Source organism: Arvicola amphibius, chromosome 1 (assembly GCF_903992535.2).
Source record: "Arvicola amphibius chromosome 1, mArvAmp1.2, whole genome shotgun sequence".
In the NCBI taxonomy this organism is placed as follows: domain Eukaryota; kingdom Metazoa; phylum Chordata; class Mammalia; order Rodentia; family Cricetidae; genus Arvicola; species Arvicola amphibius.
Genome location: NC_052047.1, coordinates 27,760,788 through 27,786,877, shown reverse-complemented (window position 1 = coordinate 27,786,877; position 26,090 = coordinate 27,760,788). Strand labels below are relative to the sequence as shown.

General features: G+C 44.9%; 1 protein-coding gene across 2 annotated transcripts in view; it reads left to right on the top strand.

The window, feature by feature from the left end:
* Kit (KIT proto-oncogene, receptor tyrosine kinase) overlaps positions 1-26,090 on the top strand; it is a 77,523-nt gene that overhangs the window by 27,995 nt on the left and 23,438 nt on the right. For both annotated transcript variants that reach the window (XM_038309643.1, XM_038309637.1), the window contains exons 2-7: positions 4,241-4,510; positions 6,642-6,923; positions 8,149-8,285; positions 12,598-12,766; positions 17,335-17,524; positions 19,752-19,867. In XM_038309643.1, coding sequence (XP_038165571.1) covers positions 4,241-4,510; positions 6,642-6,923; positions 8,149-8,285; positions 12,598-12,766; positions 17,335-17,524; positions 19,752-19,867 — 1,164 coding nt within the window. The remainder of the gene's footprint in view (positions 1-4,240; positions 4,511-6,641; positions 6,924-8,148; positions 8,286-12,597; positions 12,767-17,334; positions 17,525-19,751; positions 19,868-26,090) is intronic.

Here is a 26,090-nt window from a genome sequence, read left to right as displayed (position 1 = left end):
GCAGAACAGCGGCCAAGGAGGAATTCAGTGTGTTTTGCTTTTGTTCCATTTAAGCCACACTGGGGGCCTCAGCAGGCTCTGTTGGGGCTGGGAGTGTTATTTAGGAAAGATGGTCCTTGTCGAGAGTTTTTGCTTTTTTGTTTTATTTTAATTTTTGTTTGTTTTGCGAGACAGGGTTTCTCTGTGTAGCCCTGGCTGTCCTGAAACTGACTGTAGACCCCTGGCCTCGAACTTAGAGATCCGCCTACCTCTGCTTCCCAAGGGCTGGGACTAAAGGTGTGCGCTCCCACTGCCTGGCTTAATTTCAGGTCCAACATACGTGACATAGAGTGCGCTACCTTAAATTAGCTGGTTCAGCTCTGAGGAGAGCGAGTACACAGTGTGGGTCGCTCACTGTTCCTTCTCATTCCAGGGTCTCTTCACCCTCCTAGACAGGGCGGCAGAGCTGGCAGAGCTGCCGTCTGTTAAGTAGTCTCTTCGTTTCTTCCCCGTCTCTGGCCCCTAGTAACCTCCCTGCTACTTTCTGTCTCTGAATTACCCTGCTCTGTTTGCTTCATGTAAGGAAGTCCCTGCATCCATCCATGTCCTCCCATGCTGTAGCCTGTGCCGATGCTTTATCCGTTTTTACAGCTTACTAATATTTCTTTGCACAAACACCCCACATTTCGTTTTGTCTTTTGGCAGACAGTTGTGTTTTTTCTGCCTTTTGGCTCTCCTTAATGGCGTTCTGGGTGTTGCCATTTGGTGTGCTCGAGCCCCTGTCTTTAGCTGCCTTGACTTTGGGCAGATTTTACATAGCTAACAGGGAAGACCCGTGCGTGCTTGAAGAGGCCGCGAGCAGAGGCTACGCTGACATTTCTTTACACTGGTGTCCTCTTTGCTGTCTATTTATGCCCACCACCCCCCGCTGGTCCCTAGGGTGATGAGGCTCATCATATGTCATTTTCTTTTGGTTCATTAACACGCTCAGGGACAAGAAAATAACGCTCACTGCTCTCCACAGCCATATAACATTAAGGAAGTGTCATACTTGGTGATACAAAGTCCCGGCGTAGACAAAAGATGGCCAAGTCAACAAATTGTTGGAGGCTTGCTCAACAGCAGGTATACATTTCAGAATGTATATCTCAGGGGTTTCACAGCTCAGCTGAAGTAGTGTGTGTGTGTGTGTGTGTGTGTGTGTGTGTGTGTGTGTGTGTGTGTAATGGGTACCTACACCCCTGTGCACAGAGGTCGGAGGAGGACCTCAGGTGCTATCTTTGCTGTTTATTACCCACACCCCTGAGACAGGGTCTCTCGCTGACCTGAAGCTGCTGTCTGGGCTGGGCTGTCAGAGAGTGAGCTCCTCGGATCTCTCTGCTTGCCAGGCTGGAGTTACAGGGACACTCTTTCAGGCCTGGCTTTTTGTGTTGTGCTGAAGATCCAGACTCAGGCTCTTGGGCTTGTTCGGCAAGCCCTCCTGTCCCCAAGCATCCCTATAACCCCGGAGTAGCTTTCTGCGGGGTGCTGCTTCAGTGTGAATCTCCAGTTTTCTGAACCTGAATCTCTGTTACTGTTATTTATTATTATTATTTTTAGAGAGGTCGTGATGACAGCATTGAAGGTAGTTTGGAAATAAGGCAATAAACATTACCTTCACTTGATCCATAATAAAACTATTTTTATTTTATGTTGTTTATGAAGGCTGAACTTACAAGTCATTTTTGAAAATAAAACCCTGAATGCTCCTAGTGGCAGTTATTTTTAAATTTCACGAAGCGATGTAAGGCATCAACTAAATTTTTGGATTAAATTTGCTGTCAGTGTCCGAAGCATGCATTTTCCATTCACTGGAACTAGTTTCTCCCTCCCTCTCTCCCTCCCTCCCTCCACTTTTCTTCTAGAATGCTCCCTAGGCCTCTGGAAATGGTCCCCACTGCTCCATGTCCTTAAGCAGGCTGCGCCATTGGGGTGTGAGGCCTGGTGGCCCAGGTAGGCTTTGTCACCCCTATAATGTCTGTCTGGTTGCTGGTGCTTAGTAGCATTTGATGGCTAAAATTCCTGTCATTGTTATCTTGGGCAGAGTCTTTTGCTCTGGGGTGACCCTTTGCATGACACAATGGGACCACAGTTGAGCCGTTGGTCTGGATTTAGACAGGGATCTAACTGATGATGCATACATAAGCCCAGAGAGTACAGTTTGACCCTTGCTCTCCAGCGCCTTCCTTCTGTCCCCTTCTCCAGGCTCTCCGCCTTCTGTCTGCACATGTGCGTAACTCCCCTGCGTTCCGTACTTTGCGGACGTCTTTGCCTGTACTTGTTTTTTTTTTTAAATCCCTCTCTTGCCATAAGGAGAGCTCCACACTTGAAGCCGCCTGCCCTGGAACAGGCAGAAATTCCACTCTATTGTGCCCTTGAATTCCAGGAGTCTCTTAGGTTGTGCGCGTGTGTGTGTGTGGTGTGTGTGTGTGTTATCTTTATTCTTGTTGTTGTTATTGTTTTTGTTTTTTGACACAGGGTCCTACTGTGTAGACCAGGCCTCAAATTTACAGACACGAGACTATCCCTGCGTCCCCGGTGCTGGGATTAAAGGTGTGTGCCTGGCTAGCTCCCAGGCGGTGCTCTGTCCCCGACTTACGGGACTTGTTTCTTGTCTGGGGTCTCACCACGTGGTATCTGCCTCAACCCCACTTTTTTTATTGGCACTTTCTACAGTACAGTCTTGTCTTGGCCTCCCTTCTTCCCTCCCTTCTCCCTCCCTCCTTCCACCTCCCCCCATCATTGGTGATTTAGCAACAGTTACCACAAAACCAGCCTTTTCCTGGCTTTCCCACCTGCTTTTGTCTGGTAGGACCCTTGTTTTTATGAGTTCCCTCCTGAAGCCATTGCTGTCCAGTGTTCATCCTGCAGGTTGGACAAGGCCTGCACCGAGGTGTGGGGGCTCTAGGTGGTCTTCCAAGCTCTTCAGCCCCACAAGGACTGTGGGTATCTCATGCATGGGCTTTCTGGAGGCCCTTTTCTCTCTAGTCTGCAGTCCTGGCTTCCACTTCATCTGATAGGGCCAAGGTCCGGCCCGCCTCTTTTTCTTCAGTCTAAACTTAAAGCCGTTTTTCACTTGCTCTTGTACTTGAAGAGAGTCCTTTTACAACATTTTTATTTACTATTACTGCATGTGTGTGTACACTCACGTACCTTGAGAGGTCAGAGGGCAGCTTTTAGGGACAGGTTCTATCCCTCCACATTTAGTTCCGATGGTCAGGTTTCCCTGACAGCACTTTCCACCCTGGCTTCTGGAGGAGAGAGTTTTTTCTTTAACTCTGAAATGTATGTCAAAACCATATGCCATGCCGATGTGGACTTTCTGGGCATTCGGTTGATCACATTGGAAGCCAACAAATGTGGTCAGCAGTCTCAGGGTCTAATCTGGAAGGTACAGTCATCATTTTTACCTTGACATTTGGAGCTAGGTAGATTATTTCTGTGAGCATCGTCATGTAAGGAGTATTGTGTGAAAATAGGTGAATTCCACAGCTTGAAGAAAAGCAGAAGGATGTCTCCCTGTCATGTACACTCTTATTTTTGACTGACTTTTTCACAGTTATACACACACATTATATATGTGTATATGGGCATGTGTGTATTCATCATACCTGCCTGCTGCTTTACACACATATTTATCATACCTGCCTATGGCTATCCTGTCTCCTCTCTCCCTCTCCTCTCAACCTCCTCATCTCTTGCTGCCTCCTCCTCCTTACAGAAAGTCTTACTTGTTTTGCCTTTGGTGACCCACTGACTTTAATGAGGACTCGCTCGTGGCTCATCTCCTTAAGTGAGGGCAACTTATCAGTGGCTACCCCACTGAGGAATAAGACAGGTCCGTGCTTCCCCAGAAGGGTGAACGGTGAATCAGTGTTGTTTCTGGTTCCCACCGCTGTGGTTTTTAGGGTGAACATGAGTGTTGTAGCACCACGAGGGTCAGACCATCATCAGTGCAAGCCCTGAGCGCGATTGACCCGAAGAAAGGCGCGCGTCCAGCCCGGCAGCTTGCATACCAAATGTGACCCACAGGACTAATTGAAGACTGCAGAAAATAACTTTACAGATGAATTTAAACTTTAGACAGAATTCCCTTTTCAGCCACAAATAGCAGGGCTATTTTTATTGTAGAGTACACAGAAGATGGAACTCAATATTAGAAGAAATGCTTTATTTCGCCAAGACAGCTCACACTCAACACAGTCCTTGTTTTTCTTGGCAGGAACTTCCCAGCCATCTGTGAGTCCAGGGGAGCTGTCTCCGCCATCCATCCAGCCAGCGCAACCGGAGTTAATCGTCGAAGCTGGTGACACAGTCAGGCTGATGTGTGTCGATCCCTCCTTCGTCAGATGGACTTTCGAGACCGTCAATCAGATGAGTGAAAATAAGCACAATGAGTGGATTCAGGAACGAGCCCAGGCCACGCACACGGGCAAATACACGTGTATCAACAGTGCTGGCCTCAGCAGCTCTATTTACGTGTTTGTTAGAGGTAAATGCTGGCCTTTCTCTGTTGCCATGGCATAGAGTGTCTAGTACTCTGTTCTTACTTTTTTTTTTTTTGGTTTTTCGAGACAGGGTTTCTCTGCAGCTTTTTTAGAGCCTGTCCTGGAACTAGCTCTTGTAGACCAGGCTGGCCTCGAACTCACAGAGATCCACCTGCCTCTGCCTCCCGAGTGCTGGGATTAAAGGCGTGCGCCACCACCGCCCGGCCTCTGTTCTTACTTTTAGGTGACAGGTAGGAGACCAAACCACAGACAGACTTTTCCCGGCTGGTCCTAGAAGGCCTAACATAAATGCTTGCCTTCTCCCATCTTTTGATTCGCGGTGGCTTTGAGTGTGGCCCTAGCTGGGGGCCCCCAAGGCCACAACTGGATTGCAGTCTGGTTAGCCCATTTGTCCTGGTTCTTGGAGTCAACCCTCAGAATAAATTAAGCCTTTTGGGAAAACTGCATTTTAATGCCTTGAGATACTAAATATTCCCACTTAGTAAAAACACTTCAGGGAACCAAAGGCCTCCAAAGGCCTAAACAGACTAGCACTTCAAAAGACTTGGCCCACTCTTCAGGGAGTAAATTCCAAAGAAACATCTCAGACAGCTAAGCATCCCTTATCAGTCATATGTTATTTTGGAGTTGGCTCTTTTCAACAATTACAACCTCTTCAAAACAAAGGACGAAGAGATGTGACTTCTATTTCCATACCTTGTTTTCTAGACAAATCCAGCAATCTATATGTGAGCTTTTGCTGTGATGTCAGAGCCCAAAGGGTGATGTTAAAAACAAAGCTAATGACAGTTTAAGAGACAAAGTAGACGGCAGGGAATGAAAGCCCCGGTCCTGGCGCTGGTGGCATTGGTATCAGGCCTGTCTAGATCGTACTTGCGGTTCTGAGTGTGCATAGGGGATATCTTTCTTGTGCCTGGGAGATGTGCTGCCTAGCCTGGCGCCTCCGTCTCTCACTGTGGTCTTTAGATAAGATGAGCAGTCTCCCTTAGGGGGTTGTTCGGGAGACACAATTATATAAATCTTCGCATGCTCAAACAGGGGTTAATAAAGCTGCCTCGGAAGATTGCGACGAAATTGACTGTGCCTCTGCTTGCTTTATCGCTTGTCCTTCCTTAAGTGGGCAGCTGAGGAGACCTGCTCACCTGATAAGCCACGGTTTAGCTTCAGGGTTCGGCTCCGACTTGTTAAGCCCACCCCCAGCTGCTGGTGACATTGGATGGAAAAGAAGGTGTTCTGTAATTTCTAGGCGGTAGTGAAAGGACCCTTAGGCCTGACGACGGGCTGCATAGACAAGTGCCTGTCTGAGGAAGCGACCGAGTTAGCTGGAGCAGAGCTCACACAGTTTTTTCTCGCTCAGACCCTTAACTGGTGTGAGGAAAGAAAGTGGCACCTTGCTGGAGACAATACCCTGGTGACAGAGAGAGACTAGGTAGAAAACCAGCTGTGACTTCTGATCATAGTCTGGTCATGAAGGTTTGATTTTTTTTTTCCTTTTCCTTAATTAAACGATAAAACGAATGTGTTTCAGTGGCAACAGATTCCGTTTGTGTGTTTGTAGCATTTGATTTCCAGGTGGAGAGGATAATTTTAAGACAGAGCTTCAGGGGGCTGGGATGCTTGCTTAGTGCAATGAATGCTCTCTCCACAAGCTCGAGGGCCTGCATTTGATCACACAGAAGGCCAGTGTGTTGGACGCTGGAGAGGAAGCACTGCCTTGAGGGGCACACTCTGGTCTTACTGGGGACCCAGTTTGGTTCCCAGCACCCACACTGGGCAGCTCACAACCATGGATAACTCCGGCTGTAGGAGATCTGATACCCCCTTTCCAGGCTTCAGTTGTCAGTCTGCATGCACACACTTGTAAATTCAAATTTAGAAAAATGGAAAGCCATTGTGTTATGCATGCTCATAATGCTTTAAGTCTTAAAAATGTTTCCATGTGGTTGTGTACACCTTTGATCCCAGCTGAGGCAGGTGGAGGATCTCTTTTGAGTTCAAAGCCCTCCTGGCCTACGTTCGAGTTTCAGGCCAGTATAGTAAGACCCTGTCGAAACAAACAGAAACAATGTCCACGTCCAGCCACACAACAAGCTGACTTTTTGTTCTGCATCTCAGATCCTGCCGTACTTTTCCTGGTTGACCTTCCCTTGTATGGGAAAGAAGACAATGACGCGCTGGTCCGCTGCCCTCTGACAGACCCGCAGGTGTCCAATTACTCCCTCAGGGAGTGTGATGGGAAAACTCTCCCCAAGGACCTGACATTCGTCCCAAACCCCAAGGCTGGCATCACCATCAAAAACGTGAAGCGTGCCTACCACCGGCTCTGTCTCCGCTGTGCTGCCCAGCGGGGAGGCAAATGGGTGTTGTCGGACAAGTTCATCCTGAAAGTGAGAGCAGGTATGGTCGTTTCTTACATCTCGTGGGAGATGGAGACCCTGCTGATGCCGCTGGGCTCTCTCTGCCCTCTTAGCCTAGGGCATCAGGACACAAGCTACGGTAGTAAGATTACCAGCTTCCAAAGTAATGCCATTTGTGAATTCCTTCAGAGTGGCAGACTCATGGCTGCTGCTGGCTGAAATGGACACTAAACTTGCTGGTTTAGGGCATCCCAAAGTGACAGCATCCTTGCCACAAGTGTTCCCGCTCAATGGGAAAATTTAATTTGAGAAGATTAGTCAACAAGAGGTTTATTCTTTGATTTGCTGTGGACAAGTGACTTGATTATTATTTCTTTAGCTGATTGGTTCTAATGTATTCCCAAGCCATTCAAGCTCTGAGAAAGAAAGTGCCCACGGCCTGTGGACCTTAACTACCGTGGGGTCACATCGAGCCTCTCAGTAGCCGAAAGATGAGCAAGGCTTTATATTTGAAGTTATCTAAATTAGTAGCGCTTTGGGATTCAACTGATGAAAAGCTGTATTCATTAAAATGAAGGAAATTTTAGTTATTTAAAACATGAAGTTTTTAGAAATAAGCAAGGTGTGATTATATAATACACGGGAAAAGTACCCATTGGCTAAGAGCCTATTTTTAGCTGTAGGCGAGGCCCTCAAGAAATCATCCAGTGTGTCCCAGGTAGGGATTAACTCTGCTTCCACCTAGCTGGAAAAGCCAGTGATATTTAGGATCTAGTGGACATTCCTGTCTTTTCATTCAGCATGAATGGCTATATGTCTGGGATAAATGACATAACCGGTAGTGTATTTAGATGTGCAAGCCATGCACATAGGTTAGCATGTATTGTGTTTTATATTTTATTTAATGATATAATGCAAGCTCTCCACAGTTAAGGAAAAGCAAGTTTGGGCTTAGAGAGGTGGTTCAGGAATTAAAAGTGTCTGCTATTTCTCCAAAAGATCAATTCAGATTCCAATACTGATCTTGGGTGGCTTACATCTGCCTGTAACTCCAGCTCCAGGATGCTCTACACCCTCCTTTTGGCTTTCTCAGACACCCACAAATGGCATACACTTACACACACACACACACACACACACACACACACACACACACACACACAACTAAAATACTTTTAAAGAAATGACCATTAAACTAAGAGAAGTTAAAATTTGTGCTGTGCTGGAACCACTGACTTCAAGCAGATATTTTTTTCTGATTCTAGCCATCAAAGCCATCCCAGTTGTATCTGTGCCCGAAACAAGCCATCTCCTTAGGGAAGGGGACAAATTTACGGTGACATGCACCATAAAGGATGTGTCTAGTTCCGTGGGCTCCATGTGGATAAAGGGGAACACGCAGGTAAGGAGCTTTGCTTATTCCTAGTGGCTTGTGGCTGTCCCTGTGTGGGAGATTGTACAGGTTCTCTACAAACCTGCTTGCAGGTGACTCCGCTGGCGGGCATGACATGGCTGTTAGCAGCTCGCCGAGAGTGTGTTCGCTTGTTGTTTGCCTGTGTATATTATATACATAATATATGCATATATATGCATTTTTTATTATTTGTGGAAAATAACTGCCATAGTCTCAATTTTTTTGAGAAAAGAGTGGACACTAGCCTCAGGTTATTACTTAATACTTTCTCTTCCTTCCTTCCTTCCTTCCTTCCTTCCTTCCTTCCTTCCTTCCTTCCTTCCTTCCTTCCTTCCACTTTAGTAAGAAAATTCAGAAACAAAGCAAATGAATAAATGTATAACCTGCTTAGGCCAGATGATACGATAGCAAGTGTTGCCAGCAACCTCCTCTTCCTGTGGAGAATAAATGGTGTGATGTGTGGCCCACAAAGCTCTTCTGATTCCCGAAGAGTGGCCAGGGATGGGGTTTTCCCTTCATGCAGCTCAAACTCTCTCTTTGAGCCTGGTTACCTGAGATTAAGTTGCTAATGGTTTTCTGTTTGTTTTAGTTGCTATTAATAAAACGGTTGCTGTTAATGTGAAACGTTTGGACGCGCTTATGTTCTCATTCGGTTGACAAATTCATATTGAATGCCTACTGCATGTCAGATTTGCTGTGTTGGGCAAATCTGTTTATCTTAAGTAAATTCTAGCTAGATACTGAACTCCCCCATCTCTCTTTTCTTCAGTGCTAAGACTTGAACCCAAAGGCATTACGCCTGTTAGGTAGGCAAGGGCACGGTCATTACAATTTTAGACAGTTTTATTTGGATGTTTCTTTTTTTTCTGAAATAACTCAATAACAAGGCTTTTAAAGCACTTAATTTTCCTAACATTTTTGCATTAAAATTACCATTGACTGAGTTTTCTTTCTATTTTTAAGTAATTTTAGATGATTCCCTAGTCCATTCACATATGGGAATGTGAAATGGAAAAAAAATACATTATATTCCTCCTCTTCCTCCTCCTCCTCTTGGCCAGTGTTCAACGTTGACAATTTCATGCCTGCATAAAGAGTTTTGTGCTAAACGCATAACCATGGCGATCCGCATAATGATGGTATTTGTTCAGACCTTGATGGATGATATCTTGCTTCGTCTATGAAGCCTGCCACTGGCCTGGAGAATGGATTGTACTGGAGACTCATTCTTTTAAACCAATGGCTCAGAGAAGCAAGATTTAGTTTTTAGGCCATCTAATGTAATAAAAATAATAGCTTCTGTATGGATTTTGGGCTAACCTTACAGAGCGCAATCCCATATTAATTGGCTTTCTTGATTTCAGATGAGAGAACAATTTAGGCTGTGTGTGTGTGTGTGTGTGTGTGTGTGTGTGTCTGTTTGGAAATTAGCCCTGTTAAAGATGAGAAATTCAATTGCCCCAGGTGGTTTTGCTCTGAACCACGTTTCCCAGGAGCCCTGCATGCCATTCTCCATTAACCCACTGGCAATGCTGGCTAATTCTTTAGTGTTAGGAACTCTTCGGGGAGATCCCAGTGTGTGCCTCCAAGGGTTAAAGCAAAGCAAATCATGTGCAGACAGCATGGAATGTGTGACTTGCAGATGGGGCTCTTGGCTTTCGGCCAGGGTTCACCAGGAATCTTTTATTGATCCTTTGGCATAATTTGGAATGCTGTTAGCACTATCATATTATTTTTAAAAATTCTTAATATTTACTCCTGACCATTTAGAGGAAGTTTCACTCATGAGAAATGGAAGCTACAATGCGATCGTAAGATTGGCTGTGATTATTTGCTCAAGCGTACATCTTGGGGTGTCTGGTGGCTGTTGATCTCGGCTGGCTTGCCCAGTGCTTTCCAAATGCTAACGTTTCTATTCGCTCTTACTTCTGAGCTTGGTGGTTGCTAAGTTGTGGTCTTTGACTTGAGGTGTTGCTAGGACGCCATTTTTGACCAAGCTGTTTTGTTCTGCCCTGACTATCTCAGAGTTTGTGCTGAGCGCCCTTTTGGGGACTCTCTGGCCCTAGTAGGGAGTGGTGTCCCATCTGCCTGGTGTTGTCACTGTGGCTTTGGAGAGAATTCAGAAACAGTGGCCTAAAAGCCATCATGAGGGTGGTTCATTTTGTTTCGATAGTGATCCTATGTGGGAAAATGACAGCTTCCCCCCTCCCCCCCAAATTATAAACACCTAGGAAGGATGGCTTGGGATCTGCAGCTGGTCATATGGGAACAGCGTTTAAAGCACTATTGTTAGCTCACACCTTTTAGAAACAGAGGCCGAGGCCAGCTGTGTCTTTGACTTGATCAAGAGCTCACAGCCAATTAATGGCCACATAGATTCTCTTTTATTAATCCGCGGGCCATCAACTTTTATGTATGCTTATTTTAATGTCATAGGGTTCCAAACCTCGTGGGCTGAGCGTCAGCTCTGTAGCAGAGCGCTTGCCTGGCCTGTGTAAGGCCTTCAGTCTCCATGCCTGAATAACAGTTCTTAAACTATAATTAGACGAGGAAAAAGAAAGGCATTGTTGTGTTTGTCGCTAGCAATGCTGTATATATAATGGAAATATAATGTGACCTTCACAGGCCATTTAAAAATGTCCAGTAGACACATTCCAAAAGCAAGTGATTTTAATGTCATATTTGACTCAGAAATAAGAAATACTATCATTTCTTACTAAAATTACCATGAAGGTTATTAATGTATTCTGCATCTTAGATAATTCTAAGTAGCCAGAATCTAGCATATCTTATATGTGGACTCGCAGCCACCACATTTAAAGTGAGTGTTCCATGGTCTCAAGTGGCCCGGTAGCCTGCGTGTTTGCCATGTTTGTTTCCATGTGCGTGCCTTTTCACTTGGTTGCAGTTTTAAGATTGATGCTCGTTTGTGATAGCTTCTCATTATTATAGCCCAAGCTGGCCTTGAACCTGTAGCCGTTGGCCTGTCTCAGCTGCTAAATGTTGGCTCTACAGATGTGAGCTACCCTGCCCCCTCCTGTGCTAAGTAATAAAAAAAAATTCTCTCATTCCCTAAACAGTCATAGTCTTCACTATGACATCCACCTTATGGATATTTCTGTTGTTTCAAGTGTAATGGCAGTCACATCCTGGAACTTTTGTCTTGTTATGTCCCTTAGACACAGATATCTGCCAAGCTCCTTTCCAGCATCGTTTCCATTATGAGCACCGGCCGCCGTGTTAGCTGCTGGGGCAGTGTAGCTGGCCATCGCCCTTGCCCTTGTTGCCGGTATCAGCTCCTGCTTGCTCGTGTTCTTTAGTGGCTGTTTCCCCATTGTAACAGCAACACACATTGTGCGCATGGCAGCAAATGCGGCCTGGCGCTGGCTGCCTGTGGTACTTCCCATGCAAGCATCTTTCCATGTGTGGTCTGCAGCCAGATCACAAGAGCCCTGTCACAAGGGCAGAGCCATCGTCCTTTCTGGTCAGCCTGCTCAAATGCTTTGTGATGTGGTCTTGTATGTGTCATGTGCCCCATCCCTTCCGTAGTTCAGAAAATGTGACTGGGTTGATTAACTGTGGTGAACCTCCAAGTCAGCTGTACGTATTGTGACTCTCATTTTAGTTTTGAAGAGACTAAATGTTAGTACAGAGATTATATGTTTCCTTTTGGCCCCTAGATGTACACATGAAAAGGTAACAGGAGGGACTGGAGATGGAGCTCAGCTGAAGCCTGCTTGCCTCGCACACACGTGTGTGAAGCCCTGGGCTCAGTGCATAGCACAGCATATACTGTGCCTGACCCCAGTGACCCCAGCACTCAGACGGAGTAGACCAGTGACCCCAGCACTCAGGCAGAGGTTCTAGATCATTCTTGGCTACATAGGAAGTTAGAAGCTACCCTGGGCTATCTTGGGCGACATGGAAATCCTGCCTCCAAGGGGGTAGGGTCGGAAATGTTACTATGATGTTAAGTGTGCTGACTCATTATGAAACATCAGTATTCTGTAATAATTCATCCATGGGGACGACTAAAACCTAATACTGCAGAGAACTTGGAATGAATTTTTCTCATTTTCCCCCAATCATTCATAATGACTATCTTTCAATATAATCCTGTGATATGAAGGGTTCTAGTGACAGGCTTGTCACGACGCCTTATTATTCCTCCTCAGTAGTGTATAATGAATGCTAATATGGAGAAGTTAATTGCTGCTATTTTTAATTTAGGAAAGATCTTGAATATAAATTATATGGTAATCTTTGATTTTTTTTTTCCTTCCCCTTCTGAAAACCGCAGGCTAAAGCGCAGGTCAAACAGAGTAGCTGGCATCGGGGTGACTTTGATTATGAACGCCAGGAGACACTGACTATCAGCTCAGCAAGAGTTAACGATTCTGGAGTGTTCATGTGTTATGCCAATAATACTTTTGGATCAGCAAATGTCACAACAACCTTGAAAGTAGTAGGTAAATATCTCTATGGGAACGTATAAATTACCGGCAATAGTGAGCGGAGAAATTGCTAGATAGTTTCCTTTTTATGCAAATGGGATTCTAAGAACCAATTCGTAGAATGTATTATCACCAAATGAATGAATGAATGAATGAATGAATATTATCCCTGGAGCCTCTTGCCAGAAGAACACCAAACCAAATCTACCAGTTTGCCCTAAAAGTCAGTGGAGAACAGCCCCTGAAGTTCATTCCCTCCCCCAGCAAGAAAGGCACACACTGACTTTGTCCCCACACTGTAGCCTTTGCTGAGGGATATGAGCCTGGAAACGACCATAGACGTTCTTTGTCAGGCATCAAAGATGCATAGAGCCTGGAGGAGTTCTCTGTCTTCCCGTACTTTGTTTTTGCTGGTTGTTAGTCCCTCTGTGGTCTGCGCTGAATTGGGCTTCTCCAGCCTTTTTTGCTCTTCGCCGTCCCTGCTCACTGTAGCTTGAAATTTCATCGCTGAGGCCTCCAGGAAGGCAGGATTGGTCCTGGCGAGCATTGCTTAGAGCAGGTCCTCTCTCTGCCCCCAGATTCTCCACATCTGCTCAGCATAGTAGGGCTAGCCTTGGTCTTCCCAAGGCTAGAAATTCCACAAGTGTTTATTCCCCAGGCAGCACATAGTGGGTTCCTTGTTATTTCTTGTTTTACCCAGACCAGTAATAATTGTCCCAAAATTATTTCATTCATAGGTTTCTTCTTTTTTCTTTTTTTTCATGCATTCTTTCTTTGGTTCCTATGTGGTTTTTTAATTGTTCATCTTTACTGTAATTGAATTGTAAAATTATATATATATATATTATTTTTAATGCAACCATTTTCTTGCTACTTGCTTTTGATAGCCCACATGTAGCGTGGTGTAACTCATCTTCGTAAGCAGTAATAAAGCAAAGCACTGTTTGTTTTCATCTCCTTTCCCCACCCCAGATTTCAGCAATTTATGGAACAGAGCTCTGTGTTTTTTTTTAAAAAAAAACCCTTTAGTTATGTCATAAAAATTTGGTGTTTCTGCCCAAGTTCTAATGGAAAGTCTCTCAACAGACGAACACAGAGAAGATTCTCTGCTTATAATTATAGAGTCATCACACAGAAAGTGTGCTCCTCTGTCCCCAAATGTGATCGTGAGCCATTTATTAATTTGAATAGAGGGCTATGCTTTTAAAATATTAAACTCCATAAGCACTAATTTGCTAAGTTGATTAGGGAGCATGTTGATATATCCTCTTCAGCTCCAGAAAGCAATTAGGAAGGATGTTTTGAGCATATTGTAGTATGTAATCGGATTTTAAAAATCCATTCATCAGTTTCCAAGAATTAGAAATGTGTGACTGGAAAGCCAGCCCCATGGCTGTGAAATCCGAATCTGGTTTTACCGTGGGTTAGGAGTGGGTCGTGGTGGGACAGGAACAGGAAAGGACAGTGAGGGGGTTCGGATCCAACCTGGGATGGGTGTTAGAGTAAGACTGTGGGGTCCTGCTGACTTTTATTTTTATTCTTTAATGTTTAGAATTGTTTACAGTGAAGGCCCACAACTCATGTTGCAGGGCTGCATCTAGATCATAAAAAGTTTATGATCGCGAAGCAAATGAGTACACCCACCATCTCCCACAGTACCTTCTGGTCGTTTTTTTGTGGCAAGAGCAGATGGAATCGGGCCACTTGCTGTCTAATGTCCTCCAGTTTTTCTCTGCAACCTCCAACTCCCACAGCACTGGGGATGAGGAGAGGCAGATTTTTATGGGACTGTACGACATAGCGTTTGAGCCTGATTGGAAGTTAATGTGCCACCAACTTATTAATAAAAGGGTACTTGAGAAAAGACTGAATGTAACAGTTTGTTGAGTCCCTTTTTATGTTATAGTACCTAAGGTAGAGTCTTAATAATTCTTACGTTATAGAAATGTAAAGCTTTGTTCCACCACAGAACATAATCCTACTGTGTTAAGTCAGCCTTTGTTAGTATAGCAAAATACCCAACACAAGCAGTTCAAAGGAGGGAAGATTCTCTTGCTCATGGTTCCTTCTGGAGACTTGAGGCAAGTCTGGAGCATCATGGTGGGAGCAGGAGGCGGAAGAGAGGCAGAGAGATGCTTACGAAGGACCAGGCACAAGACAGACCCGTTTGCTTCAAACAGACCCCTCCCTGTTTCATTCAGCAGTAGAGTTACCAATGGGTACCCATTGATGAATTTAGATCCTTTATGATCCAGTCACTTCCAACAAGCCTGTTTGCTAGCAACTAAGCCTTTAACATATGGGCCTGTGGGAGGAATATCCTTTATAGTCAAGTCTTATCACCAATATTGAGCAAAGTAGACTATAGAAAACCCAGGACCACTTACATATTTGGTTTATGGTAACTACAATATTTTTTTCCATTGTGCAGAATCTGGATATATGACCTTGTGATGCAACATTTCTTTTAACATAGCAAGATCTAACAAACAATTAAAAAAACCCCTACTTTGTCTTAAAGAGTGGCGGGTTTATGTTGTTTGTGATTCTGATGTTAGGACAGACCAGCTCCAACTCCAGTTGTTTTTTTATTATTTTGGAAGATCTTTTTTTCATTTCACCCTGAAAATAATCCCTTTCGAATTGGTTCAGTAGCCAGAGGACACTGGAACAATCCAGTTTTTTGACTCTGAACCTATAGGCAACCAGAAAACATTAAAAACTGCAATGACTCTAAAAAGTGGGAAAAAAAGGAAAAAAAAACTAACTTCAGTGGCAGTCTCTTGTGTATGTGCAGATAACTGCAAAGTTAGAGAAAGTTTACAATTTTAAGCATTTGAAAATGAAATAAAATTTAAACTTTAACTTGATGTAGCTGATTTTAAAGATTTGAGTATTTTGCTTATTTTTGTATATGGGTTTTCATTATTCATTATACATACAGTTTTATTCATGTTCTTATTCTCTCTCACTTAACATGTATAGAGACTCTAAAAAAAGAGGCCATTCTTGGCTTCTCTTAGACCTGTGTTCGAAGCTAGACTTTGCTTTATGTTTTTGGATCCAAATCTAAATCACCAATTTCATCTCTAAATTAGAGATAACAAGCATTACCTATAAATTAGAGTTATCTCTCCATCTCTAACCTGGAGCTGAGAGAGCACTTGTTCTGCAAATCTCAGCACCTACATAAAAACAACCAAGCACGGTTGTGCACAACTGTGACTGCATACCGGGGACAGAGACGGGCAAGTCCCGAGAGCTCCCCAGCCAGCCAGCCAGTCTTGCTGAAATGGTGGGTCTCTGACGGAGTGGGAGACCTTGTCTCAAGGCATCAGGTTGGCCCGAGGTGAGGGAGGCACCTGGCGTGCTGCTCTAGACTGACAGGCATCTCTATACTATTGATGTGCCTGTACCATACCCCCAGACACCAAACACGACATACATACATGCAGAGAAAACCCATAACCTGCCTTTCATCTATAAATTAGAGGCTGCAGCTCTATGTTCCAGAATGACATAATGTCGTAATTATTAAATAAAATGTGTGCTAAAGTGCCTGGGGCAGTTCTTGGCACATAGTGAGCATCCCCTAAATGGTGGCTATAAAAATAAAACTGGGCAATTAGTTTATTGCTCTTTTTCAGGTTGGCTCTTGGATTGTTATATGGCCATTTCTAAGGCTGCATTATTTACTTCACCAATGTTCTGTCATTTCAAGAGTTATCGTAACCTGTACAAATAGCACTTTGTGCATCTCTAACCCATTTTAAGAAGAGTCCTCAAATGGAAATTATAGGATTTAGACTTAAAAATAGATAATTTAAAAAAAGAAAATCTCGATCGCTCACGGGTTCTGAGAAGCGTGCCAGTTTGTCGTGTGTGGTTCTCTGCGCTTCTTTGAACACACTTGAGATTCTTGGGTTTATTTTAAATTAGTTTTGCTATTTTTAATAAATGGAAAGTGCTCTCCATATTTTAATTACCGGTTTAGCTAAACATTCCCCCCCCCCCCATAGCTGTAGTTTAATGTCCTCTTTCCCATTTCCTTAATTCAAATCTGCCCTTCAGGATATTCTCCTTTAGTTGCTTCCAAAAGCCATCCTCCGCTATCCCCCCCATAAGAAGTAAGAGTCCGGTTTTCATGTTAAATGCTGTTTGACTGATGGCCAGATCCTTCTCTTCAGATACACAATGATGTTTTCTGCAGTATTTTCATCTCCCATTAGAGCTCAGACTAGCCTTGACTCGGTGGGGGTACTTTCTTGCTACATTGTTCTGGGTCTAGGTAGGGGCTATTTTAGTAAAATACCCCAGGCCTTGAACCTCCCAAATGTGGAGATAGTGGCTGAAGAGGACCTTTTAGGGAATTGCTAGTGATGCATGATACAAGGTGGGGACTTGGGTGTGTGTCTCCTCTCATCCGAGGACGGAGTGAAGAGCAGGAGGAAGGCAGTGGCATGCTCACATCTTCTCCCTGGTTGCTCCTCAACGCTGGGAGTCATCATTTTTATAATCCTAAGATGACGTGTGTTCCTTGTCAGTTGTGAATACTGATGGCTGTCTTATTCTGTCACAATCAGATAAAGGATTCATCAACATCTTCCCCGTGAAGAACACTACGGTATTTGTAAATGATGGAGAAAATGTAGATTTGGTGGTTGAATATGAGGCCTACCCCAAACCTGAACATCAGCAATGGATATATATGAACAGGACCTCCCCTAACAAGTGGGAAGATTATCTCAAGTCTGATAATAAAAGTAACATCAGGTAAGAAAGGGACTCGAGTCCTTCTCTTCCAGCTGCCTTCCCAGGTCCTGGTGACCCGGCCTCGCATGGAGAGATGTCAGATTAGAGCCACCCGTGTCCTCAGCCTGAGGATTCCATTTTGGCGTGGGTTAGAATGTTCACTGCACATAGGTGTATGTATGCTGACTCAGTTTCTCGTTTGGAAAGTGGGGGTTACATTTCTCTTTGTTTCTAAGGGTCACCCAAAGCAATGACTGGCACATCTTCAGAACACAATAATTCTCCTTAGGAAGAAAGGGAAGGTAGAATTGTTACTACTTTATTAAAACTCTGAGGATAACTATGAATTATTAAGCTTTGGGCCAGGTGATCAATTGCTTTTCTTACTGTCAGATCTCTTATTAGATCTTTGAAACATTATAGTTCCAATAGTAGCAGTAATGATGCCTTGTGTGTTTTCATTTGTTTCTGTCATTTTTTGCCTGACCTCTCTCACCATAAATCTTAGAAGAACACTTAATTTTTTTTTTTTTTTTTTTTTTTTTTTTTTTTTTTTTTTCGAGACAGGGTTTCCCTGTAGTTTCTAGAGCCTGTCCTAGAGCTAGCTCTTGTAGACCAGGCTGGCCTCGAACTCAGAGATCCGCCTGCCTCTGCCTCCCGAGTGCTGGGATTAAAGGCGTGCGCCACCACCGCCCGGCCGAACACTTAATTTTTTAAAATTGAGTTTGTTATTGTGTGGCTGTGTAACGATGCAGAGAGTGGCATAATGCATCCCTAGCGTGTTCCACAGCACGCGTGAAGCTCAGAGACCCTTAGGAGTCAGTTCTCTCCTTCTGCCTTTTCCATGTGTTCCTGGGATCAAACTCAGGTGCTCGTGTTGGACGCTTTTCCATGTGTTCCCGGGATCAAACTCAGGTGCTCGTGTTGGACGCTTTTCCATGTGTTCCTGGGATCAAACTCAGGTGCTCGTGTTGGACACGTCTTCACCCACTCTTCTCACTGGCTCTGGAGCACTCTTAATGTCCCCCATTTTTGTGCACGAGGAAACCAAAGCCCAGAAGGGTGAACTGAGGTGACCAAGATGAAATGACTAAGAAGGGGCTGGTAACTGGGTGGGGTTTGTTATTTCACTCAGTAGCTGCTGCCTGTTGGGTGAGTGCAAGTGAGAATGGATAGGCTAGCCTGGACTCTTGATGGTTGGGCTGAAGAGGGTGGAGTTGGGGAGCACCCCAGTAGGAGAGGAGTGGCCGATTTGGGGAGTACCAAGTAAGAGAGCAGTGGCTGAGAGTTGGTACCTACCCAGTAGGAGAGGCCTGGCTGAAGTGAGGTGCGCTTACATTGGGATCTTGCATGCATTTGTTTAAAAAGGAATTGCCACAGGCCTACTTCCCGAGAAGCTGAGCCTGAGACAGGAGTTCAGTGGCGTGGGATTTCTGCAGAGAGAAAGCTGCGGGAACAGGAAAGCTTCTGAGTAAGGACCTTAGGGAATTCTGCACTGAGCTGCTGTACCTGGCCATCCAAGGGGACCCTTGGGTGAAGGGTACAGATGTGCGGTGTGCTGAACTGCACCCCACAACAGGTCTGTGGGGGCATGGAAATAGGCCCAGAGAGAGGCACCTCCACACGAGGTTGAGATGAGGAAGTTTGATCTAGCGGCAGTTTGCCTACTGAGTGGTGGAAAGAGAGAGCAAGGGCACCGAGCAGGGTAGCTGGCCATGGTCTTGCATGGCTGATCCGTCCATCTAGAGCTCACACTAGCTCAAGGGTTATATGGTGTCCCATCTTCACAGCCATCTTGTAGGTCCCTGAGTAGAGCAGGCACTTGAATAACAAATATTGCCGGGGACCCTGGGAGTCAAAGGAACACAGCATTATTGACAGAAGCAAGGCCGGTTGACGATGGGTGGAGGACCCCAAGGACCTGAGGAACTGACACGCCAATAGAGGGTGTGTGCAGGCTATTGAGCAAGGACAGAGTTCAAGGTACTGCTACAGTGTGGGCAGAATAGGAAGTGGTCACAAGGGTAGCCTGGGGCACAGGTAGGCAAAGGCTTGGCTAGCCTGTTGCTGTGTCTTCACATGCAGGTTTTTGTCCCAAATGCAGTGATGTGCTTGTCAGTGTCGTTTCAATGATTTATTGATATTTTCCCCCCAATAGGCATCTCTTTCCAAGTAGAAACAGCGCCAGAGACTTGTATTTTAGGGCAGACTGTCCGCAGGGGGCTGATTTATTTTCCTTCCTTTGCAGGTACGTGAATGAACTTCATCTGACCAGATTAAAAGGCACAGAAGGAGGCACTTACACCTTCCTGGTGTCCAACTCTGATGTCAGCGCTTCCGTGACATTTAACGTTTATGTGAACAGTAAGTAAATCGCAGGACTCCTTATCTTTTTATTTGGTGCTGTTGCACGCAGCAGCTCGTGTGTATAACAGCTGCCGAGCTGAGTTTCTTGTGTGCTATGTAAATAATGTTTCATGATAATTTTGACCTTAACAAAGACCTCGTGGTTTGGTGGTTGGAAGAGAAACCGATTCCCTGTCCTACTTTTTACTGGCCATACGACCTTGCAGAGGTGGTGTGAATTTCCGAAGGCCGCCTGTGAAGTAAACAGAGGAGCCCGGGGAGGCTGACATTAGGAGTGAAGAGAAAGTGTATTATTATTGATTGTTGAGCTGGAAAGCCAGATGTTGAATGGGAGCTGGGATTTGCCACTGGGTGGGGGAGAGGTACTGTTAAGCCCTGACATGATATTTTTTCTTCCCAGAGCGTTCTATCTTCAGGCTGTGATATACCATTTATGTTTAGATTGTTCGCCCACTAAGATCAATGCAATATTGACCCAGCTCAATGGGTCATTCCTGAGTACTTTAGGAGTACCGAGGGAGCAGACAGCAAGTGGTTTGGTGGGGGGCAACTGCCTGTCGTCATGGGAACTCAACACCAAAGTCCTGCACTGCTGAGGTTCTTAGAGACTATCTAAGCAGAGGTGGAGGCCAAGTCGACAGGAGTCAACCCTTGCTGCAGATTCTGCCCAGTGAAGGGTTTCTTCTTGGCTCTGTTCTGGGTCCAGCCTGCATGGACAAGGAAGAATTATACCTACCAGAGTGTTCCAGAAGGTGGCCCAGTAAACATGTGACTGTTAAGAATTATCATCCATCCTGAGTGTGTGGAGTCTGGGGGGGATGTTTCCATGTTAGTTACTTGTTGCAAGAGAATGGAGAACAAGCAGCTTGAGGAAAGGGGTTTGGGGTTCATGCTTGTGGGGAATGTGCCCATCTTGGCAGGGAGGGCATGGCTCTGGGGTTAGGTCAGTGGCAGTAGGAACTTGCAGCTTAACTTGTTCACTTTATGACTAACCAGGAGGTAGAGAACTGAGGCCGGAAGCCAGTCCACAACCCTCAGTGGTTGTAGATGGTGGTGGGAGGGGAGGGTAGAATGAGGAGGGCACAGCAAGGGTGAAGCACGATTAATAAAAATTCAGAGGGAAAAATTGGGGTTCAACCTGAAGGTCAGAAAAGCAAAATAGCCAGCCACTGGCTCTTACCTCTACCTCAGTCTGAAATGGGTGATCCCGCCTCCAAGAATCTCAGAATGAGATGGACCGAGAACTGTCTCCTCCTGTTTTATAATCCTCTCTAGGGCTGGGATTAAAGGCGTGCACCATTGCTGTCTGGTTGCTATGGCATGCTGGTGTGGCAACTGGGATTGAAGGTGTGTGTTATTGCTGCCTGGTCTATAAGGCTGCCCAGGCGGGCTGTTTGACTTTTCTATCCTCAGGCAAGTTTATTTATTTATTAAAATACAAGTGAAATACCACTGCCCGAGGGGAGCTTCTTCCTGCCCCTGGAACAGCTTACCTGCTATGGCTTCACATATATTTATTCATTCCATTTGGCCCTGGCTTTCTTGATAGCAGGTTGGGTGGGGTCGGATCCATTTGCTATTGAAGAAGGGAGGCAACTCGCAAAGCTCTACTCTGGACTGCTTTTTCTTGCCATCTAGAGTTGCCTGATTAAGTACCTTTATGTTGCTGACCTTCCCAGAATCCCTGTTGATGTATGCTCTGCCTCCTTGAAGGGGGATGGTGTGTGGGATGGGGTGAATGGTCCCAAACTCTGGACCCCAGAGCTCCTCCTTTCCAAAGGAAATGTTAATTAATATTTCTGTTCCTCAGAACAGTTTTGATTATTTGGTATCTCATTGGCCCTCAATTCAAATATTTCTAGATTAATTCAGATGTTAATCAAGGGAGCTTAATATATTACACATGGGCAAAATTACCTACTTCTGGAAACCTTAATATTCAACTAATTTAAGAGACGACAGTAGGCAAATGAGTATCTTTGCAAGCATAATGTGGAAATTGTTCATGCAGACCTTGATTCTGGGTGTAGTGGGCACCTCTCACCTACCTGCTCCAAGCCCTGCAATCTATCGCTGATCAATACCCCAGAAAATACAGTAAGAGCCAGTTAATAGAGAAGCAAAATAAAGAAACAGGTAGACGGCACATAAGGCTTCGCCAGGCTTCTTAGGTATGAGAAACATTCTGCCAGGTTGCTCCTTCCAAATGTTGCTTGTGTATTTCCCGTGGTGGACTGGAGGCAGCAGATCATGGGGGAGCTTGCTCCATGGAACCCATCGAGAAGCTCATCCTCTTATCTTTTTGCCTGGGTCTCTCGGCCAGAGGGGCATTAGATAGGTGACTCTTTCCCCTCCTTCCCCAGAGTATCACCTGCCACTTGGGCATGAGACACTGACCCAGCACGTTTCTGACTTTCTCTCTCTGGTGGCAGAATTGCTGTCATTTGATTTATGACACTGCCCGGTCCCACCAGGCAGGGTCATTTACAGTCAGGTCTGCTGGGGAACACTACTGACTTCCAATATGATCAGCCCCCTGTCATGAGAGCTCTTGTCTAGGACTGGGCTCTCCAGCAAGCGCCTCGCCTGGTTCATCACTCCGAGTGTGTGGAGGTCGGTGCCACGGGCTCTGCTCTCCCAGGTTAAACTCTTCAGGAAGCCTTTTCATTCCCTCGCTTTCTTGCAAATGCTAAGTTGACAGAAGCCATTCATTTCACTTCACTAAGGCACATTGGATTTACAAATGGCTTTGACGGTGAGCATAGTAGTTCAAACTGTCCACCTCTTGTGAGGCCTGTCGCAATTGCTGTTATTCTTGACAGTATTATGGGTTAGGTTTCTTTCTTTTTTAGTTTTTGCAGTGGACTTAAAATCAAAAGCTAAAATCAAGGGCTAGGGATGTTGTTCAATTGGTAAAATACTTCCCCATTGTGCTTCAGTCCCTAGTATTGCCTAAAACCAAGCCTAAGCACAAGGCGGGAGGGCCAAAAGTTCAAGGTCATTCTGAGCTCTGCAGTAAGCTGAGGACAGCCTGAGCTGTGTTTGAAACCAAGCAACAACCAAACAAAGCTGTTTTAAAATCGGGACCCTGGGAATCGTTGGTGTCCATTTTGACATCCTAGGGTAACCATGACAGTTATGGCTAATGCTATGCATGGTTTCTTCTGTAAATAAGCTTAGCCTCCAGGGGGAAAGGAATTATGTACTGCAAAAATTAGAATTAATAAAAGTCAAGATAATAAATGCACTGGGTTAGTACAGGAATTCAGGCTACTTAGTGGCACTGACGCATAATTGCTTACAAGATTCGGTGCTAAGAAATGCTAATGCAAGTCCTTGATTTGCCGTGGTCTAAATTCTTGAGAAATCCATTTATTTGTTCTGAAATTTTCTCATGTTGATTTCAGTATAGTTAGTGTGGGGGGCAGGGGGGCTAATCCCTTCATATATATGTGTGTGTGTGTGTGTGTATATATATATATATATATATATATATATATATATATATATATATATATGAGACTTGGAGTTATCATAAACACAAAATAAAGTCACACTTTTTTCTCCCTGTTGAATTTCATTATTGTAAGTCCTCTTGGGAGTGCCTACCCAAGGTGTATGTAAAAGTCAAAATGAAAAGTTTGATGCCCTTTGGGGAAAATGGTGATGTGTTTCCCTTGCAAATGAAACTTGTGGGGAAGCATATCATTGTAAAAAGCCCAAACTTTACTCCAAAGTGCTTTCTCCATTAGACACTACTCTTTCCCAGAATCCTCTTGATATTGGGAACAATTCTGTGTGGGTAGCCTGCATTGTTTGCTTTTCCGGAGCCTCTGGATGTGGTTACCACACAGGTCAGAGACTTAGGTGTTGGCCAAGGAAATGGAAGACCAAATGCAGACATTCAGTTGAACTCATTCACTTGACTTTTGGGATTTGTTTCTCTCATTCCAAGTCTGTCCTTTTTGAATAAAGGACAGACTTTCTAGTGGATTTCAAATGGCTATCAGCAAAACAAGTCTTTTTATAAATTTATTTTGACTTTTAATCTCAAATATCCCTGTGAGTCTTGCAGTTATTTATATAGTTATTGGAGGAAACGATGCTTGCTATAACGTTCGTTATTGTTCAGACCTCTGAACATCGTCTTGATAGCCAAAAATGTGGTCTAAAAGGGTCATGGATAGCTCTTTCTCCAGTCTTAGGGAGTTTCCTTCAGTGACAAACTTCAGCCATGGAGAAGGGCAACTGAGGTCCACAGGCAAGGGCCAGCAAGGGTTTACCTCCCTCAGGGCAGTCTACAGAGCGACTGGTGGTAAGCTAGACTGGAGTCCATAGGGATGGCTGGACCACACCACACTGACTCTCTGCGCCACCACAACTTCACTCCATTCATGGAAGGGTGCTAACAGGGTGGCAGAAGCAATTTAAGAAAGTGCTCAATAATGGATTATTTCTAAATCACTGCATCAAATAATTAACATCCTGCTTGGTGCTCACGTGATTATTTATAGATGCTGAAGTATGCCCAAATCAGCCAAAGTAATAAATCACCCGAAATGAAGCTCCTTGATGAGAAAGTTACCTTTTGACCGCATTTGCGAAGCCCAGACTGCTTTTGATGTGTTTTGGGTTATCAATAGGTAGATCCGGTTACAGATGGCTAGAGCCTCGCTTGGTAGAAGCAAGCCCATTTGCCAAAAGCGAAGGTGGACCTGTCAAGCCAGCCATGGAGATGGCTTCAGACCGCCTGCCAGCCATCTGGGTTGTCCACCTGGCTGGAATCTCAGGGTCCTTTACCAATGTGAAAACAGGAATGGCCTTCAAGGGACTGTGCAATTTGGGAGCTTGGCGTGAGTCTGCCCTTGAAGAAGGCTCCTCATGGAGCAATGAGAGCAAAGCTAAAACTCTTTCCAGAACTAGAGATCGCCTCCCACCCCTTAGCCATGTAGTCTATCTCTGTCTTCCTCTTCATTCATTGATAGATTTTGGATACTGAAATCGAACCCTAACGCTTCTGCAGGCCCTCTTGCCTCTGAGTTGCATTTCCAGCACCCCTGCTTTCTATTAAAAAGGGTGTAAGATTTTCCAGACAAGTGGGTGTATGAACCAACATGCTTTTCTCTGCGGGGTTTTGTTTTAAAAGGCTTTTGTCTTTTACTGCTGCTATGAGGGTTGCTCCTGCAGTCAGTAGCTGGGATTCTGAAACAGTAAACAGAGCGGTCCTTCGTGGAAATCCATACCATTTACTTGCTTCTCCGAAGCTGCGGCCTTCCAAGGTGACTGGGATGTAGTCGGCGCTTGTAACTTTGCTGTCTTGTTCCTTGAGGAACTTTCAAGGGCAGAATCCAAGCATCCAAACTGAGCCGTCCCTGAGGGTAGGGACTTCCTGTTTTCACCCGGGTAAAGGACCCTGAGATTCCAGCCAGGTGGGTGACCCAGATGGCTGGCAGGCGGTCTGAAGTGGTCTCCATGGCTGGCTTGACAGGTCCACCTTCGCTGTTGGCAGATGGGCTTGCCATGTGATTTATATGCAGCCTGTTCCACAATGTAGTTGAATGTATCTGCTTCTATGTTTTTAAATTCAAGTTTTTTCTTACCTCAAAAGTTAGGTTTGGTAAACCCAGAAAATGTATCAAGAAGTAAAAATGAAAAGCAAATTTTATACTTAACCATTTAAGAGTTTTTGTTTTCAAAACAGTTTTCAATGTTTCTCGTTGTTAATATCCCTTATTTATTATCTTCTTCTAGACCATGCGTGGGTGTGGGTGTGGGTGTGTCTGTCTCTCTGCCTCTGTCTTTCTGTCTGTATGCGGCTGTCAGCTGGATGCCCTTGCAGAGCATACAGATTTGGTTCCCAGCACTCACATGGTGGCTCACAACCGTCCATGACTCAAGTTCCAGTGGATCAGTTGCCCTCTTCTGACCCTGTCCAGACACACACTTGGTACACATACGTGGTACACATACATACATGTAGGCAAAATAGTCATATACATGAAGTAAATAAATCTCAACACAAATGAGGTTATGCTAGCTCATATCCTGGCTTTTCAATGCGGAGCACAGATGTACTGAGAATGTCTTTCCCAGCCCTGAGATAGTCTTGCACAGACTCCCTTTGGTATCTCCTTGTACGGATCTTTCATAACTCCTTTGAGCCTACGTCTGATACAGTTTTGAGACATTCTGCAGTACGACGGCTCTAACATGATGAGAC